The 16,617-nt window shown below is 38.3% G+C and overlaps 3 protein-coding genes across 4 annotated transcripts; 2 read left to right on the plus strand and 1 right to left on the minus strand.

Moving 5' to 3' along the window:
- Positions 341-1,513, plus strand: LOC18596623 (CTD small phosphatase-like protein). Its single transcript, XM_018122662.1, has one exon. It carries the CDS (start codon positions 423-425, stop codon positions 1,380-1,382), a length of 960 nt encoding a protein of 319 aa, XP_017978151.1. The 5' UTR covers positions 341-422; the 3' UTR covers positions 1,383-1,513.
- Positions 4,712-8,731, plus strand: LOC18596625. The gene is made up of 5 exons (XM_018123434.1): positions 4,712-4,962; positions 5,248-6,165; positions 6,512-6,712; positions 7,258-7,453; positions 8,221-8,731. The coding sequence occupies exons 1-5, from the start codon at positions 4,831-4,833 to the stop codon at positions 8,400-8,402; spliced, it is 1,629 nt and encodes a 542-aa protein (XP_017978923.1). The 5' UTR covers positions 4,712-4,830; the 3' UTR covers positions 8,403-8,731.
- On the minus strand, positions 10,575-13,855 carry LOC18596626 (BES1/BZR1 homolog protein 4). 2 transcript variants are annotated; one of them, XM_007025227.2, is made up of 3 exons: positions 13,447-13,855; positions 11,138-11,901; positions 10,575-11,036 (listed from the first exon to the last, which is right to left on the minus strand). In XM_007025227.2, the coding sequence occupies exons 1-3, from the start codon at positions 13,660-13,662 to the stop codon at positions 11,033-11,035; spliced, it is 984 nt and encodes a 327-aa protein (XP_007025289.1). In that variant the 5' UTR covers positions 13,663-13,855; the 3' UTR covers positions 10,575-11,032. The 2 variants fall into 2 exon arrangements, with proteins under 2 accessions (XP_007025289.1, XP_017978924.1); XM_018123435.1 differs by lacking the exon at positions 10,575-11,036 and having other exon boundaries at positions 11,134-11,901.

Genomic DNA, 16,617 nt, shown 5'->3' on the forward strand with positions numbered 1-16,617 from the left:
AGATTTAAATTTTATTTTTTAAGTAAAAAAATTATATATTAATCAATAAACTAAATACTCAAGTCTTATATATTTACATTTTAATCTAAAAATTAATAAAAAAAAAAAGAAAAACAAAATTTTAATCATGTGTGAGTGTAAACTAACCTAGTAGGGGCAACGGCACTCAACAGTTTACACTTCGCTTAATTTTAAACCCAAAAGAGAAATAAATCCACGTAAGCAAAAGAAACCACCCTCTCGCTCACTAAAAGTTATCCAGCTTCGACTCCGAACCTAACTCCATGACCGTTACACCGAACCAGAATTTAAAATATTACGGAGCCTCCCCGTCCCCGTTATTACCTAAACCAAGGGAAACCTCCTCCTCCTCTTCTTTGTAAATCTATGAAAACATTTCCTTCTTTGTTTTTCTCTCGCTGATGATTATTCTGGATCGTCCGATTATAGTCCAGAGCCCTGAGATGGTTTCCAAGATTATCAAGAGAACTCCGCCGCGGTCCATCAAACGCCACCGTCTTAACCACTGCCGGAGAAAGACTTCTCCGGCGAAGAAGAATGCCTCGTTCTCCGTCATTGCCTCCATAAACAAATCCATCAAGACGTGCCATCGCCGCCTTGTGAGGCTTTTCTCAAAGTTAGCCCACATAGCAACCCCTTCTACCACCAAACGCCGCCACAAGGGCTTCAAACTCCTAAAACAAGAAGAAGAATTTGATGAATTCGAAAGCAATTTCATTGTTCCTCGTGCCCTTGAATTCGACCGCTGCTTGCTTCCACCGTTGATCTCGGAGACGAAAAGAACTATCTTTCTTGATCTTGACGAGACCTTGGTGCATTCAAGCCCTGACCCACCTCCCAAAATGTATGATTTTTTAGTAAGGCCGCACATTGAAGGTCAATTTATGAATTTTTACGTATTGAAACGACCCGGCGTCGATCGTTTCTTGGAAGAAATCAGCAAGAAATACGAGGTGGTGGTGTTCACGGCAGGCCTCAAGCAATATGCTTCTCAGGTTTTGGATAAGCTTGATCCTAAGGGGTTAATATCGTACCGGCTTTATCGGGATTCGTGCAAGCAAGTGGAAGGGAAGTTTGTTAAAGACTTGTCTGAAATGGGGAGGGATTTGGGGAAAGTTGTGATCGTTGATGATAACCCGAATGCTTACTCTTTGCAGCCTGAGAATGCTGTCCCCATACGGCCGTTTGTGGAGGACGGTGAGGATAGGGAGCTGGAGAAGTTGGTGAAATTTTTTGAGTGGTGTGAACGGTTTGAGGATATGAGGGTGGCGGTCAAGCAGTATTTTAGTGGTGGTGGTGGTAGCGGTGGCGGCAGCACTGGTGGTGCAGAGGATCATGGCTTTGTGCAGTTGGACTTATGATGCTTACTTTGTTTAATGTGGTTCAATTTGTTCTCTTCTGATTTGTTGTAATTGTGTTTGAACAATAGATTTTGCTCAAATTAGAAAATGAAAAGGTAAGATAATGCATTTTTTTGTTCAAATTCCACTTATTGTTCTCTTAATTTGTCTTTCAGTTGTTTAATTTAAGGATTAAAGGATCCATAGCTAGTTTCAAACTTTCCAGCACAAAAATCATGAAGTTTGAAAGAATAAGCTCTAGCTACGATCCCTTTAAGTTGATAAAGCTATTGCTGAAATTTAGACGTGTCTTCCGAGCCTTTAAGAACATATGCAAACTATCCAGGTTGCTGGATACTCCTTCCTACAGTCTTTAGAAGATGCTATTCTGTTAGCCTACGGCCTGCTCTTTAAATTAATTCAACAAAAGCTTCTTCTATCAGTGCTATGATAGTACTTCCTTGATTTGCCCATTCTATTGTAGGATATCTCATCAAATCTAAGGCCAGACGACCAAAACACATTTGATGTTCAACACTGTAGTTTGAACAAATAGTACTACTTTGTATTTTGATCTTTGTCTTGAAATTTGTCCTACAGTATCATCGCAAAAATGTAATCCCATAATTGCAGTGGCATCTCCTGCATATAGAAGCCGCGTTCAATTTCTCCTGGTTAAACTTTTCACGTTTGTATCAAGGATTAGGTTGCTCATCAGTAAGCATAAATGAAGGGGGCATTTGTAGCTGCTTTGTGCATTTGTTATAACCTTTTCTTGAAGTATGAGAGTTCAGTAATCTCTTCATCTGCCTTGCCAGATTCAGAAGGAGTGTGAGCTGGAGCACTCAAAACGAGCATATCATTGCTTACAGACCGCCTTCTTAGTCCAATTGATCCAACTCTTGCTACTCTCAAGAAAGTGTCCTTCTTTGATTAAGCAAGTGTAGCGGAACCATCTGCAGGGTATGCAGCTTAAACTACAAGGCTTTTCGGAATGTAGTGCACAATTGATGGACAGGAGGTGATTGCCTTGGGGATAATATCAACTTTACCTTTTAAAATTTTTGGCGAAATGTCTGTATTGAACAGCAAAAGAAGAAAAGTAACCTCAATAGCATAGGCATTTCCAGTGAATTCACCACGATTTAGTCATGTGAAAGAAAATATGCGTCTTCACTACCATCGACAACAAGCCTTTTGAGTCAGCAACATTTTGAACAAAGAAGTCCTTCCGGTAAGGCTACTAGTAATGCAGGTAAACTGTAGGAGACTCAGCACGAGATGCCTTCAATTTCTCCATGGAGAATTATCACAAAGGAAAGAAACTTTACCACTTTCTTTTATGTTCAAGATGAGCTTCTTATCTTCTCCATAAAACTAGCGTTTGATTGGGCTCACCTGAACAAGCAGCTCCCTATTTCCATATTAAATGTTAAGCCAAATGGCCACATTTCCTCCTCATCTTGTCAAAACATGTTAAAAGCTTCCAAACAACGCATTTGCTTCAGAGAATTCATCCTTGAGCAGATATTCTTAAAGAAACAAAAGCAATATGTACAAGTTCTCTAAACACCAAATCATCTCTCCAAATCCTTAAAAGACAAGGAGTCACAATTCCTCTGTATGAGCACACATAGGAGATATTGGTGCATTAAGCTAAATGAAATTTGCATGTTCGAACTCACTTGAAACTAGCATATCATGAACCCTCGAATCACAATGCATAGAACTGGCAATGAATGCAAAGCAAATGCCCAATATAAGTTGATACAGTCTTGGACCCCTGGAGCCAAATACATTGTATTGAAGTCCTAGTCCTGAAACCATAAACCTAAACCTTAGAAACCCAAAATTCAAAATTAATGCTCAACAGTCAGGGTCCTTCATCTAGGTTTAGATCAGTGTGCCACTGCTATCTTCTTTCTGAATCTTTTATATGCACCATAACTGGGACAGTTGGAAGCAACACATCTCTACTATTATAACCAAGGAAAAGATTTACAAAATGCCCTAATGAGGCGAAACAGCCAGAATTTCACATCCTAAGCTAACATAGATCTAATAAATAGAATTTGCAAACATGAGAAACATCACATGCCAAATAGACTTGAAATCAGCTCTAGAGCAGGGTGTCAAAGTCATCTATATGAAAACGGAATTGTTATGGTGCACCCATCAAGGATTTGATGGCTCCCCATGAAGTGAAAGAAGTGATTAAAGTCCAACCAATTCAGCCAACAAATTCTTGTACTAATAAGTAGAGTTCAAGTGAACATGTATCTTCTTGAGCGGCTGGATCACAACCATCAAGAAAATCAAGAAGCAAATTTTAACCAATTCTCTCGCCTACATCCTCGCAGCTATCAAAATGGTAAATTCATTTCCCAAATTTCCACTTTAGATCAATCCAAAAGCAAAAGAATAAACTTGATTTGTGAATACTCCCTCTCCATTCTCAACTAATCCACATTGGGCAGCAAATCAAATAGTGGAAAAATGAAAAAGAAAATTAGCCTCCGAAAAAGGGAATGGAAACCCACATCAGTAATAAGATCACCATCAATTACCAAGTCACTAGTTCGTAGAAACAAGGAAAAAAATTACAACTACAATCTCCTCTTGAACAACTCATTCATTCACAAGTAACTAGGACAGTACAAGAATAACAAAGAATACAATGAAGCAAAAAAGGAGAGAAAGCAAGTTGAAAGTGAATGAATATCAATCACAAAGAAAAACCTGTTGAGGCAAGCGCCAAGCCTCAGCCTTGCTAAAGCACAAATTATCCAGAGCTTCACTATGGCACCAACGGCACTTTGGGTTTTGCAAACATTGAGATCTTGACATCATTTCTCCACAGCTTGGGATCTGATTCTTGGTGTTCCTTTGCAAACCTAACAAGGTGCGGTACCGAGAGACTGAAGGTTCTTTGCCAGTGATGTTATCAGGCGATGACGATGATGATGATGATGATGATGATGATGATTGGCTTAGAGTTAATAACAAAAGGAAGAGAATTGGGAAGAGGGCTGAAAGTTTAGAGCTTGCTGTTGCCATGGAGAGACTCTAGAAGTTGCTTGCTGTTTTTCTTTTTTTCTTTTTTTGTTTTATGTCTTATGTTGAAAGGAGCTGTTTTTACCTTCCTTTTGTAACTAAGTAATTAACCGGAGAAAAAAATATAAAAAATAAAAATATGAAGTTAACACCGCAAAGAAAACGTGACATCAAAAGGACTCCAAGTTTTGAAGGCAGCTCAAGTCCATCCGTCTCTTTCTTCAATTATTAATGAATTGATCCATTTTAATATTTAATAGAGATTTCTCTTATAATTCAACTCCAAAAGGTTTCTTCTTTTTCTCTCTTTTTTTTCGCCTCTATTTTTATTTTACTCTTCCATTTTTTTCCTCTGTAAATAGTCTCCCTTTATGCCCTTATTCAGCTTAAGAATTTAATTAAATTTTAACACTTTATGGAGGGTTCCAATCAAAGTTATGGTTTTGATCATAATTCCAGAGTTCCAGAAAACCAGGTATTGGATTCTAGGGTTTCTTCTTTGTCCCTAAAGAAGGATACCGGCAGCCGGAACTCCGATTCTCTCGCTGTAAGTATTTGAAATTGTTTCTATTCTTTGAATTAGTCATGTAATTTTTGTATAGAGAAAGTTTGGATTTTGATTTTGTTTTCCTGGCCCCCATTTATCTGGGGGTATGTAAATTTTCATGTTATGAATTATGGGTCTAGTTGTATTGATAATTTCAAGGTTAAGAATAGTAAAAAAAGATGCCTTTTTTTCCTTGAAATTCAAAGTTTTTGGGATGTTTCTGATTTGGGATTTTTTTTCTTTTTGTTTACAATTATTTGCTTTTCGTTTTTATGTCAACAATAGGATGATAACACGGGACTTGAAAGATGTGATTCCCCAAGCAATGTTAGTTTAGAGAGGCAAGGGATGAATATTTCTGGAGAATGTGATGATGGGTTATCAGTTCCAACTAAAAGTATGGAGGAGTTGAATGATGAGGAAAAACAACCTAACACCACCTATCTGAAGTCGGGAAAATACTTCTTTTATGACTCCCCGCTTGCTGAAGACACTGGGGTTTGGATACCGGTCTCAGTTCCACCTATGCTTGAAGGTGATCATGAAGAGTCGGCTAGAGGTTTCCGTTCCAATGGGGGTTATTTCCCTGATGGTGACATGGGATGGGGCGAGTTCCTTGGGGAAGAGAAGGAGTTGACGATGTGGGATGTGATAGTGGAGATGATACTTGCTGCCCGAGGGAAAGTCAATGCTTTCACTTCCGGTGATATTCAAAGAAGTGGCATCTCGTGGCTGTCAAGTCATTTACTTGAGCAAGCTTGGCAAGAGATGTCTCAGACACTAACTGAAGCAAATATGGGTAGTGTGAAGGAAATTCTTGAAGCAGAACCGCCAAGGTGGTTGGCCGACAGTGCTGCTTCCACTTGTATGCTGTGTGGTGTAAGGTTTCACCCAATCATGTGTTCTAGACACCACTGTAGGTTTTGTGGAGGAATATTCTGTGGTGAGTGTTCTAAAGGAAGGAGTTTATTGCCAGAAAAATTCCGTGTTGCTGATCCACAACGGGTCTGTGATGTATGCTGTGTGCGGCTTGAGTCTGTCCAGCCATACTTGATGGACCAAGTCAGTAATGCTGCTCAACTGCCAACTCATGACCTGACAGACCTCAGTACTTTAAGATCTTGGGTTAATTTTCCTTGGGGGCAGTCCATGGAACATGAAATTTATAAGGCAACAAACACTATTCGGGGTTATATTACAAAGGTAAGAATTGATCTTTGAGGATTATGTATCATTGATGAAGTGGTAACCAATAAACTGGTGCATAGGGTTTTGCATAAAAGTGCACATTTCTGTGAATATGAGGGGCCATTTATTCTGCTAATTACTTTAGCTTGATAATTATTCATTTTCTTACTCAAAAGCTTCTCAGGATATTATTTCATGCAACAGGAAAAAAAAATGAGCAAGTTATTCACATATTTGCATGTTGAAGTGCCAACATACAGAACAAACTTGTAGAGTTGTTTTTTTGTCAATCTCTTTTCTTCCCATTCGGAAGTTTTCATAGCTTTTGGGCATTCTCACCCATTTCCTTTTTACTGGCCAGGTAGTTTCTTTGAAACCTGAGAAAGCAATTCCAGATTCCATTCTCCGAGAAGCAAAAGGCCTTGCCATAATATCTGTTGTGAAAATTGGTGCCATGGTTACATACAATATTGGAACTGGACTTGCGATTGCTCATAGAGAGAATGGCTCCTGGTCTCCACCCTCTGCCATTTCTTCATTTGGTGTAGGATGGGGAGCTCAGGTGAATATTTAATCTTTGTTCTTTAACATCACATACACTAAACTTCTCCTTATTGGAAATTCATATCCTCAAAGAAATTGGAAATGGTTGTATGCCATATATTCATCCTAGTGAAACTTCAAGGCTTGCTCTTTCTAGATTATGTGTATGGAACAAGATCAACTTTTGTCAATTCTTCAGAAGTAAAAGTGTGTATGTCCGTGTGAGATGCTGGTTCTAGCCTCTCTCTCACACAGATACTCCAGTCTCCGCTGCTGAGGATCATTTTTAGCTGCCTTTGTGTGTGTGTGTGTGTTTTTGGAGAAAGGGTAAAATTTTTCCTTGTTTGTTGTTTTCCCAAAAGCAAGTTATTTACTTTTCAAATAATTTAAATAAAGACAAGCAAATGCTGAGACTCAGCTTTATTAATAAACGGCACAGAGTCTTGTTTTGAGCAAAGTGAACTCATTGGGGATATGTGGACGGTTAGATGAAATGGGCCAAAGGTGTGAAATTTCATTATTCTTTTTCACTTTTCTCCTAATTATTAAGGGTTACATCTGCAGGCTGGGGGAGAACTGACGGATTTTATTATAATATTGAGAACACATGATGCTGTCAAGACTTTTAGTAGCAATGCGCATCTTTCTGTTGGAGCTGGTTTGAGTGCGGCTGTAGGTATTGTTGGACGGGCAATGGGAGCTGATGTACGAGCTGGTGATGGTGGTTATGCTGCTTGTTATACATACAGCTGCACTAAAGGTATCTTTCTCTTATCGCTTGAGGTTCTTTCCTTTTTTGTAAATGTAGTTCAATTAAGTTAAGTCATTGGATTTTTATTTTTCTTTTAGTTATTCAGATGGAAATGTTGACCAGCAGTTCTTTCTTCTTTATATATTCTTGAACTTTTTACTTAAAAGAATGAGATGATAGTCTATCTGGAAATTTAGCATTAGATGCAAAATCTTGAAATTCAGATCTTTGGCCAAAAATAATTAATAAATTAATTGAGGTCCTTGCTTCTTGGAGCTCTTTTTCAGTTATTCAGAGCGACATTGCCATTCTTCTTTAGCTGCATATTCACCTTAGTGAATTTCATCACTGTTTCATGTTGTAGATTTTTTTTTTTTAATTGGGAGAGGGGGGATTTGAACCCTGCTCTTAAGGCAGGGGGATTATACATCAACCACTGAGCTAAATGCTCGGGTGCAAATTTCATGTTGTAGATTGACATAGATAATGTCTATGAGTATATAACAATAAAACCATTAACCTTGACAAGAAAGGCCTCTATTTTCCAACACATGGTATGTTTACCCACTCTTTGATTCCTGTAAAGTTAAAAGTATTGCTAGTTGAGTTTCTTTGGATTGTCTAAAGGGCCAGATAAACAGCTGCATCCTCCATTATTCCCAGCAGACAGTAGCTGCGGCACCTCCCCATTTTACCTTGGATCCTATGTTTATGTTTATTTATATTCTTGTTGTTTGGTTTTAATGCCCAAATTTTTATTATGTTTGATGATGTAGGAGCTTTTGTTGGATGTTCACTTGAAGGAAGTGTTGTCACCACTCGCAGACGAGAGAATTCCCGATTCTATGGCAGCCAGTCAATAACTGCGTCAGATATACTTCTCGGGTCAATGCCTCGTCCACCTGCTGCTGCCACTCTCTACCATGCACTTTCTGATCTATATAACACACTAAGTTGAGTGCCTGAAGTTTGGAATTTTAGCTAATTGCATCAAAAATTCAATACGAAAAAGAGCCAATGGGACATGAATCTTATGTACATTCTCTGTGAATCACTGTGAATCATCTTTTTCTGATCTTCTGTAACATCATTCTTTGGCTGTTTAAAGGTTGATATTGAATTGTTTCTAGGGCAGAGGTCTTCCAAAAGTGGAGAACCAGGATGGGGAAAAAATGGAAGGACATCCAGATGCGTTTCTCAATTATTCTACGATTGTGTATATATATATCCTAAATGTTGAACAACACTTAAATCATAATGAAACATAGAAGCATAGATTTGTTTCAATTGTTCTCCTACCTAAGATATTCCTTTCAGTCAGATGTTCATCCATCCGCCATAAACTCATACTGCTATAGTTGTAAACCTGTTAGTCCAGTCTAACTCGCTTTGTATTCCATTGTGAAATCAATCCTATCTCAAGGCAGTAGTGGCTTCATGTATTGGCACTACAAAAGGTGAGAAAAGCAAGCTTGACCCAATGGTTCTCATTACTTAAAAGGGCTGATCAGCCTCAAGGGATTCACTACAACAGATTGGATCCTCGGCCTTCACAACGTTTGGCCTCCCAAAATATCACCACGATTACCAGCTTTTGAAAAAAAAAAAGTATTGCGGCGAGTGATTTGCACAGAACTCTATGCAATCGTTGAATTCTATAGCTTTGTTAGGAGCAAACCAGGCCGTGGAAAATCTGAAAACCAAGTTGAGAGTAGGGCGGTTTTTGCTTTCACCTTGGTGGAGCCTGGAGCCCGACTATGCTCATAAAAACTAACTCACCACACACAACCCTTTGCTAAAGTAAAAGGACAGCGTGATTACTTTGTGCGGCTGACAGAGCAATGATTAACGAGGCAGCATTATAATTACATTACCACTACCCAACCTTTTCTGCTCTTTTACCATTCTCCTGGATGGAGGCCACAATTGTGAGAAGCCGAGCGAGTTTGAAATTTAGAATAGCCCATCTGGGGCATAAAACCATCTAACCTGAGAATCTCTTTAGATTCTCACAATTCTTCTGGTAAAAAAAAATATGTAAGTTGGCTTTACTCTCATGTTCTCATAATAGTTGAGTGGATCATGGTCTTGACTTACACTATATTTGGTAGAAAGAAAAGAAAATGAAGGGAAGAAATCCACCCATTATTTTTCCTTCCTTATATTTTCTTCATACTAAACAAAGACACAAAGAAAGTAGTTTTTCCTTTCACACCCTTTCTTCTCCTTCCTCTTTCCCTCCTACCAAATACAATATCAGTGATTAGATCCAAGTCTATGCAGTGGGGAAGGGACAGAAGGAGAAAAAAACGGGGAGGAGAAAAAGGAAACGACTGAGTGCTCCATGGGACAGACACCATCTTTGTTTTCTCAAACATCATCATATCAACTAATCTTTGCTTTAAAACCGTACAGTTTATCATGCTTAGTGTGTAACACATGTAGTTTTTGGAGTGTGCAATCATTCAAAATCTATGTTTACAACTGTTTCTGAGCACCTCAAAAACTTTCTCCATATCAAGGGATAATGAAAAGATTGCTATCATCATTGTTTGATCAACTTAAAAAGATCTTGGAAATCCAGGGATGAAGTTTTTTAAATGGAGTGTACATAGTATATTCAAAGAGAATTAATTCTGGAAATGATGCAGCAAAACGTCTGTGCTGATGCCGCGGCACTTGTCTCCCAAAAAGAACACTTTATTGGCAAATAATGTGATCAGCGTTTAACTCTGATGGAAAATAAGTTCCATTGATCATTTTGGGATGCCTTTTCCCTGACGAAAAAGCTGGACAACCCCTTTTCCTGATCAGGGTAGGCTACGTATAATACCTCAACTTGTCACTCTGATGGAAATGCCTTTGCTGTACACCCATATGTCTCCACGTGGGGCCATGCCTTGTATTGATTTGTTTCCCTCAAGCCCAAGAAAAAGGTCAATTGAAAAGCAAATATGTCCCAATTTCCCTGTTGGCAAACCAGTTGTATTTACCAATCTGCATATGTATGATTGATTTCTTCACTCGGATTTTGAGTTGCATTTCAAGAAGAGTGAATATGGTGCAAGGAGAGGATTGGCAGATAGAATAAATTGTAGAAGAGGGAGAAATGCACAATCACACCAAACAGTAACAGAAATGTGTCAGTCAGAACTTCAGAAGCAGTGAGAAATCTCATGACATTTAAAAATCACTTCCAATCACAAAAGCACAATCACACCAAACAGCCAATGCCGTTGCCAATGCTGTTGCTAAAACCTCTGTTTAGAGAAGAAAATAATATATCAAATGGATGAATGAACTGCAACTTTAGGAGCAAATTCACAGCTATGAGCTATTTATAAATTCATCTTTTTGTTTTTCTTTTGCTTGGAACGATGGACGGGTGGGAGCGGAGGTTGGAACAGATGCTTCTAATCACTGTACTAACTCAAAAGTGTTGCCAACCGAAACACAGAATCTTAGGTTTTTGACATGAAATTGAGCTCCTGGTCTAAGGACGAAGCCAGACAAAGACCCATGGAGAATATCCTCACCCTCTTCTGCAAGACGCAAGTGCTGCTCGATTCTCATTCTCTCCCTGAAGCTTTACCTGCTCCATGAAAACAAGTCATTAGAAAACAGAAGCAACATATGAAGAATTGTGCGAAACGCTGCACCGCATAATAAAACCATAAATCCATCCCAAATTACCTGGTTTTTGAATTTCCGAGTGTAAGTTCAAGATCATCAGCCACACATTCCTCGTGGATCTTTTCTCCTTCCCAAGGCTTCACTAACCCTGTTACATTACTGCCAAAGGCAAACTCAGCAGCAATCGCATCAGACATTGGAACATCCGATGTTTGATCAACACCTGCAGGAAATGCTGGTGAGCATGTGCCACTTTGCCCAGGAGTCCACATCCGTGAACCTCCACCTGATAAAGTCTCATCTTTAAATCCAAAAGGGTTTCGTGAGACAAGGCTAAACGTAGGGGATGTTGGCCCACTTTGGGGTATTTCAAGTCGGGAAAGCCATCCTGAATCAGGAAAACCCTGACGGCTAGGACTTGGTGGAGTGGATGAAGGCAGGTAAGAATATCGCTGCCCAGCCCAAGCTGAGGCAGCAGTCCTTTCATCCCACTCATTTCTAGTTCGAGGAGTTCGGGAAGTCGGGGAGCTCAATGGTGGAGTGACAGGAGCACTTATGGACCCCCCAGCGATGTAGAGATGATGAGCAAGCTTGGACGAAGCTGATGATGAGCTAGAGGTAAGGTTTTTCAGCCACGGGATTAGGGAATTGGCATCACCATTACCATTGGCATTGGATGTGTAATGGGATGAGGCCGGGCTTGGAAAGGAAGATGAAGCAGGACTTGGATTGTAAGATGCACAAGGACTTGGGTGATATGAGGAACATGGACTAGCTGATGCAGAACCCCCTACTATGTCCATGCGATCCACTGGTTTGCATCCCTGCAAAAATGTAAGGAAAACCACTGGCTGTGACACAATTTTTGAAACAGCTCGAGCTGTTGGAGCAGCAATGACAAAATACACAATTTTCTAAAGACCTTTCCCTAACATTCTCATCCCTTAACTAATTGTTACATGATCATGGCTGAAACATTCATGGACAGTAATCTCTTGCAAGAAGTTCATGTCCCAACTATTAAAATTATTCCTTCAATCCTCTGGACAGCAGAAAAGATCGAACCTTTCACTGTCCCATGAGATATAGACCCCACAATTATTATCTGTGTCTTGATTTTGATCCTATTCATGTTCATGGACATACTAGCTAACGCGGCAGCCATTTACAACTTGAAGTCAAAGTCTAAAATAGAGACACTTGATTATATTACAAGAAACACGCCCAAATTGTTTCTAGGCCAATCTTCAGGTCCCTAAAAGTTAACATCTTGTACCAATGACCCAAAATACAAAACATTTAGTCTTACAATTTTATTAAGACCAACTTTGCCTCAACCACTTGGCTCTAACAACGAAGACTAGAAGACAACAATGCATGATGAATTATGAACATAAATCATTTTCTTAATAGAATCTAACTACCAGTCTTCATTTTGCAAAACATTACATGCGACATTTTGTCTCTAAACCATTCCTCGGGTCACACCTGATGGAAAGGCGTGATGGGGCAGCATAGTCATTACAACCCGACAAAACTTTGATAAAAAGAGAAACTAATGTCAAACAACGGCGTTACACAAGCATAATGCACCATGCTAACACGCTACCTCTTCCAACATGTTCCTATAAGCTTAATCAAACCCCATCCCCACACGCTTTGCTTCCTCCCCATTAACTAAAGCTATTTAAATCTCATCATAAAAGTGGAATCCAAGGATTCGATATCTTCTTTTCTCCTTCATTTCATTAAAACCGATTAAAAGCATAGTTCTGAAATATTAAAAACAGGAAAGTAGACCTTAAAATGACCAAAGTGACCTTATTTCTTCCTCCTAAGCTGATGACGCCTATAGTGGCATTTTGGGAGAGGAAAAATCAAGTGTGAAAAAGCTTTTCGACGAGTAAAACAAAGGGGAATATGAGTTGCATTAAAGCAAAGTGCAAGTATCAATCTAGGACACGGATAGTGTCTTCCAAATGACGGAACTACCCTTGCCTGAAACTCTACAGTTAATTGGCAGGCTAAAAACGGCATTTTTTTATGATCGACGAAGGGCATTATCGTCTTATTAAACAGCAGTTCTCAATAAAGCTGTCTGAACAAAGCTTCTTCGTCCTTTTGCTTCACCGAAGCAGAAACAGGAACAGGAAACGAATCTTTGACAACCTTCGTGCTTTGTGCTTTCCTCTTCCTTAATCGACACCGTTACAGTTTTAATGAAATCTCAACGTTCATCGTTAAAACAAAGAAAAGACGATCAGTCCACATACAGGGCGCATTCTATCAACATTTTCCACCTTTATGCTAACATAAGCGTATATACAAAAAAAAAAAAAAAAGATGAGAGTTTTTTTTTGTAGGTTTACCTTTCTGTAAGTGGTACCGTCTTCTTCGACGGTCCAACCAGCTTCGTTGCACAGAGCTTTCAAGACCTCGTTGTTGTCGCAGTGTTTGGGAAGCTTGTAGTTTCCGTACATTCGTAGCCCCGCGAAGATCTTCGCCGCGATCGCCCGCCTCCTCCTCTCTCTCCTCTTGTTGTTCTCCCTCTCCTTCCACGTCGGCATTCTCGTCCCTGACGTCATCCTTCAATACCTCCCCGAAACAGCGTCCGTCAACTTCTTTTTCAGTTCATGGATCTCGGGAGTATATTATTTTCTCGAGAAACAAACGGAGAGAGGAAAAAGCAAAGGTTTTGGCAGTTTTTCCTTTTAATGTTGGTTTTTCTGTGTTTTCTTGGAGAGGGAGTGCTGTTAAATGAAGGAGGTTCGGGGAAGGTGAGGAGGCTAAATATAAGAGAGGAGTGTAATTGGGCATGAAGGATCGTAAAAATTACGAGGGAGCCACTTATATGCAAAGCTTTATTCCGGGATCACGGGGGTAACACGTGTTTAGGCTTTTTAAAAAGGTCCCCCGCGGCCCGCCCAGCCACCTTGGGAAGAAGAACAACGTTTTAAAGGCAAAAACGGTTTGGCCAGCCGTTAACCAATTTTTGTTTTAGAGCTTAGATATTTGGATGAATTGGTAAGCTGCTGGATGGATCATAATTCATTTTATTTCTATGTACTAAAAGCCATAGAGTAGAACAAAAACCAATGAATGGCAACTCAATAATTAAAATTCATTCTTATACTACATTTTTGCATTGTTATACAATAAGATTCAAAAGCTCCAAGTGGATAATTCACAAAAGGAAATTCAAATGGGCTAAAGCCAAGAATTCGATCAAAGAAAAAGGGAAGGAAGTGGTTTCATTTCCATTTTTATTAAAGAAAAGAGAGAGAGAGAGAAAGAAGGAAGGTGAAAAATGGGGTAGCGTGATGGGACATTAGGGTGACTATATGCGGCGGAGCCTCGTTGCATGCGGAGGGAGCTGTGGGCAGGCTGAGTTGACTGACTGTCACACTTGTCAGTGTATGTATGTTAGCCCTGCATGTTCGCTGGCTGCATATCATTATGCGCCTAACTATACGCTTGAAATCCGTAAATTAAATCCATGAAAGTTGGTAAATATCTCTCTCTCTCTCTCTCTCTCTCTCTGCCACTACTGCTAGGCGTCTTCGGCCACCTTCGTGTTCACGTGACCATGCCCACCCATATGAACCTCTCTCCTCTTTTGGGCGTGACTCTGCATAATTAGACCGCCAGGTGTTTCAACTTTGATAGGTTGGGGTGTTAAGGGGCCCACCCTGTTCTGTTTCTGCGGCCACCTTCCCCAATCGGGTCCTTGATTTGATCCTTCCTCTGACAGTCTTACCCTTCTCTTCCCACACCTTCCGTCTCCATTTGGTAAAGTAAAACCTTTTCCATGCATCGTGCCAATAGGAGTTCAGGACTAAACAGCATCAATATACCAAATCAAGATATATCTTATCAGTGCAAATAGTAATTAGAGATAAATTAAGAAATAATAATACTTATAAAAGATGGGCATATTCATTAGATTGAGCAAATTAGACGAATTTATCAATTGAGCTTTATATTGCTCCGACTCAATCATTAATTTCCTAATAATTTTACATACATGAATAAGAAAATTTGACCCTCTAAATATGTAAAAAAATTCAATAAATATTAATCTCAAATATGATTCAAATAGATCGAGTAACTCTTTTTTTATAATTAACAAAGTAATGCTAAAAAAAAGTGATAAATTATTTTTAAAAATTTATTATTTTTTATTATATTTAATTAAATTTTTATATTTTTATTTATTTATTTTTATATATAAAAAAATAAAATTATTACATCATCATAAGCCATAATATACTTAGATTGTCTGCAAATAAATAAAAAACAATACAATGTGATGAATATTCGAAAATATGTAAATCTAATTCTAAATTTTCTGTATGTGTTGTCATTATTTTGGATCAAATAAGTTTATATAACTTATGATTGATTAATTTTCATTAATCAAAATATTATTTATCATTTTATATTCATATGATCATGTTATCATATCAAGTTAATATGTCAAGTCATCATCAATTATGATATATTAATATATCACATCTTTATCAATTATAATATATTAATATATTATGTTTGTGTTATATATTTTAAAATAATAAATAATATTTTAATTAAATTTATCATTATTATAAAAAATTATTTAACTCAAAATAAAATATAATAATTTATCTAGTGTAAAATAAATATATAAAAATTTAATTAAATATAATAAAAATAAAAAAATTTATTTAAATTTTTAAAAATAAATTAAAGTTTTTTTCATATTATATCATTAATAAATATAAAAAATTAAAGGAACTTCAGATATAATGTGGGTTCGAAACCTCCACACGTGCGCCGCGGACTCCAACATGACATATTAAATGGATTTGAATCGGTCCTGTTGGGTCCGCCACCCCACTGCTTTAAGCCTAGAGTTGCTAGAGTGTTATAGCTTCTTTTTTTTTTTTTTGGGAGTTTGTTTTGTGGCTTTTTCCATTTAGCAAGGCACCAATTACGGGAGGGGCTGTACACTTTTCTCACGGTGGTGGTTGTAATGTGGGTGGGGTCGAAGCCCAGCTGGGTCTAAATCATATCCGTTAAACTGGTGGGGTCACGTGATGCCCGATATGCCTGCCACCCACGGGGCATTTCCATTTTTGCATTCCATCCCCGGTGATGCAGACTCTGCCTCGAAGCCACTTCGTTCGGTACCTTGTCTTTCATTTCATTTTCCCTTTCTTGCTTCTTTTGTAATCATTTTTCTTCTCTGCTGGAGCCATGGGACTGGTCTACTCATTTGTTTATGCACTGCCAATGCCCACTTCATCTTGTTTACGAGTATGGATTTGAAAAGATACTAACTCAACTCAATCACTATTTAAGTTCATATAATTTAAGAAGTTGATTAGGCTGATGTGTTCAAGAATGGTTAACACATATCTATAGGCACTTGTTAAATTGGTTAAATTTTTATTTTAAAAAATATTTTTTTCATTTAATACATTATTTTCACTGAAATTAGACAATATTTTAAAATAAAATTTTTTTCTATTAATATTATCTAAATAAATGCTTATAAACAC

Source organism: Theobroma cacao, chromosome 6 (genome assembly GCF_000208745.1).
Source record: "Theobroma cacao cultivar B97-61/B2 chromosome 6, Criollo_cocoa_genome_V2, whole genome shotgun sequence".
Classification (NCBI taxonomy): Eukaryota; Viridiplantae; Streptophyta; class Magnoliopsida; order Malvales; family Malvaceae; genus Theobroma; species Theobroma cacao.

What these genes read in the sequence shown, in the direction of transcription:
- LOC18596626 (XM_007025227.2), bottom strand. Translation starts at nt 13,662, where the DNA reads ATGACGTCAGGGACGAGAATGCCGACGTGGAAGGAGAGGGAGAACAAC. An exon ending in ACGGTACCACTTACAGAAAG is followed by an intron (nt 11,902 to 13,446) that starts GTAAACCTACAA and finishes ACATTTTTGCAG; the next exon opens with GGATGCAAACCAGTGGATCG.
- LOC18596623 (XM_018122662.1), top strand. Translation starts at nt 423, where the DNA reads ATGATTATTCTGGATCGTCCGATTATAGTCCAGAGCCCTGAGATGGTT.
- LOC18596625 (XM_018123434.1), top strand. Translation starts at nt 4,831, where the DNA reads ATGGAGGGTTCCAATCAAAGTTATGGTTTTGATCATAATTCCAGAGTT. An exon ending in GTGTAGGATGGGGAGCTCAG is followed by an intron (nt 6,713 to 7,257) that starts GTGAATATTTAA and finishes TTACATCTGCAG; the next exon opens with GCTGGGGGAGAACTGACGGA. An exon ending in TACATACAGCTGCACTAAAG is followed by an intron (nt 7,454 to 8,220) that starts GTATCTTTCTCT and finishes TTGATGATGTAG; the next exon opens with GAGCTTTTGTTGGATGTTCA.